Here is a 2,500-nt window from a genome sequence, read left to right on the forward strand (position 1 = left end):
TCCTGATATTTACCTTAATTTCCAGGTATCTTGGGTTAGTGAGAATATTAAAAATAAATAGCAAGATGTGCCTTGCTGGATAATTTGGCAGAGAGAAGTTTCATTAGTTTTTATGGAAAGTTGCTGGCCCAGAAGTCTTCTGGAAAAAACCAGCATTGGGACGTTTGCTGGAAACACAGAACTAAACTAAACTACGAAAAACTAAACAAAAAAACAAGTCGCGAGTTAAGACCAAGAAGCCACTGTGTTGAGGTCGTGGTGGCAACGACGTGACTTCTGGAACAAGTCTTATTGTGTTACAAGTTTCTCAAGTCCAGGTGGGAAATAGACCTCGCCCTGGGGACAGACTTGGGGCTCGTGGGGCTCGTGCTGTCGCGACTTATTTTGTAGTTATTTTGGAGGGAAGTGGGTTGAGCAACACACCTTAAGGTGTTGGGGGCAGTGTGTGAGGGAGGTAGGCTGAGGAACACACCTTAAGGTGTTGGGGGCAGTGTGTGAGGGAGGTAGGCTGAGGAACACACCACCAGAAGGTGCTGGGGGCGGTGCTGGAGGGAGACAGCAGCTGCAGCAGCGGCAGGACTTAATTAATGAGAAGGCCCACAATGAGAGCCTTTGGCCCGTCAGCAGCACGGAGGCCCCAATGATGGATAACGCCGGATGGTGTTATCTCCGAGGCTCAGATGGGTGGCGGTGAGCCGTGGGGGACGCGGGAGACACGCCATGTGGGAGCTTTCATGCCGGAAAGTGAGGGGGAAAGAGGAATAGGATGATTGAGTGAGAGGATGGGTCAGGAAAAATGGGAAGGATCGGAAAGGACGGAAATACAGGAGATGGAGGGAGACACTGACACCATAACCTCCAGCATCCCGCACTACGCGGTGCTCTCTTCCTCTCTCCACACTCCTGGAGCCTCCTCACCCTCATCCATACTCAATGTGTCGCACACAGCCTCCAAATCCATGAATGTAGAATGAGCTTTTTCTCAGGAATTTTGCCACGACATGTTAAGTGCAAAATTTTGGCTTCGATATCCTGTCTTTCCCGTGTTCAATCCGTGTACCCAACGTGCCGGGTGTGTTCCATGATATTTTATTCTCTTTTTATGCGTTTCAATTGCGCATGAATTAATTATATTTTCCAGGTGTTCCAGTTACCTCTACCTCCTTCAGCCTTCATCTTAGCATGCCAATCTATATATAATTTTTCCCTGGTGTAATGGCTATATACGTCACCCCACACCAGTATCACAACTGTGTTCTCAGCTTCACCTTAAACTGGTCGGTACCGCAATGGCCTCGTTTCTTACAGATCCGCGTTCGAACCCCGAGCGACCCAAGTTGTTGGTCCCCATTTTTTTTCTGCGTCTTATCGCTGATATTTGTCCACATAAACCTTTCAAGTGCTATATTATCGTATTCTCTCTCTCTCTCTCTCTCTCTCTCTCTCTCTCTCTCTCTCTCTCTCTCTCTCTCTCTCTCTCTCTCTCTCTCTCTCTCTCTCTCTCTCTCTCCGCCACCTTAACTCACCCTTCAAGTGTGCTTTAGCAACATATGTACTGTCTTCTTACTGCACTCTCTTCTGTTGCATTCGTGCTCTCTACCAGTATGTTGTGATCGTTCCAATACTCTTTTAGTCCAGTACTGACACTGGAGTTGTGGTTCACAACTCAACATCTTCCACCAGGTTATTAATTTCCTCTATACCTGGCCGCCCTCAGCAGTACACCTTTTGTGAGTAGGACGCTTGAAGCTGCGACGCGTGGAAGGCACAGGTGGAGGAACCAGGGAACAAGAAGGCACAGGTGGAGGAACCAGGGAACATGAAGGCACAGGTGGAGGAACTTGGGAACAAGAAGGCACAGGTGGAGGAACCAGGGAACAAGAAGGCACAGGTGGAGGAACCAGGGAACATGAAGGCACAGGTGGAGGAACCAGGGAACAAGAAGGCACAGGTGGAGGAACCAGGGAACAAGAAGGCACAGGTGGAGGAACCAGGGAACAAGAAGGCACAGGTGGAGGAACCAGGGAACAAGAAGGCACAGGTGGAGGAACCAGGGAACAAAGAAGGCACAGGTGGAGGAACCAGGGAACAAGAAGGCACAGGTGGAGGAACCAGGGAACAAGAAGGCACAGGTGGAGGAACCAGGGAACATGAAGGCACAGGTGGAGGAACCAGGGAACAAGAAGGCACAGGTGGAGGAACCAGGGAACAAGAAGGCATAGGTGGAGGAACCAGGGAACAAGAAGGCACAGGTGGAGGAACCAGGGAACATGAAGGCACAGGTGGAGGAACCAGGGAACATGAAGGCACAGGTGGAGGAACCAGGGAACAAGAAGGCACAGGTGGAGGAACCAGGGAACATGAAGGCACAGGTGGAGGAACCAGGGAACAAGAAGGCACAGGTGGAGGAACCAGGGAACAAGAAGGCACAGGTGGAGGAACCAGGGAACATGAAGGCACAGGTGGAGGAACTTGGGAACAAAGAAGACACAGGTGGAGG

At 50.4% G+C, this 2,500-nt stretch overlaps 1 protein-coding gene across 1 annotated transcript in view; it reads left to right on the forward strand.

The window, feature by feature from the left end:
- The first annotated feature begins 1,819 nt into the window (after positions 1-1,819).
- LOC138358375 (putative per-hexamer repeat protein 5) overlaps positions 1,820-2,500 on the forward strand; it is a 696-nt gene continuing 15 nt past the window's right edge. Inside the window, exon 1 of the mRNA XM_069316211.1 lies at positions 1,820-2,500. This exon is cut by the window's right edge and continues 15 nt beyond it. Coding sequence (XP_069172312.1) covers positions 1,820-2,500 — 681 coding nt within the window.

This window comes from Procambarus clarkii, chromosome 83, assembly GCF_040958095.1.
Source record: "Procambarus clarkii isolate CNS0578487 chromosome 83, FALCON_Pclarkii_2.0, whole genome shotgun sequence".
Lineage (NCBI taxonomy): Eukaryota > Metazoa > Arthropoda > Malacostraca > Decapoda > Cambaridae > Procambarus > Procambarus clarkii.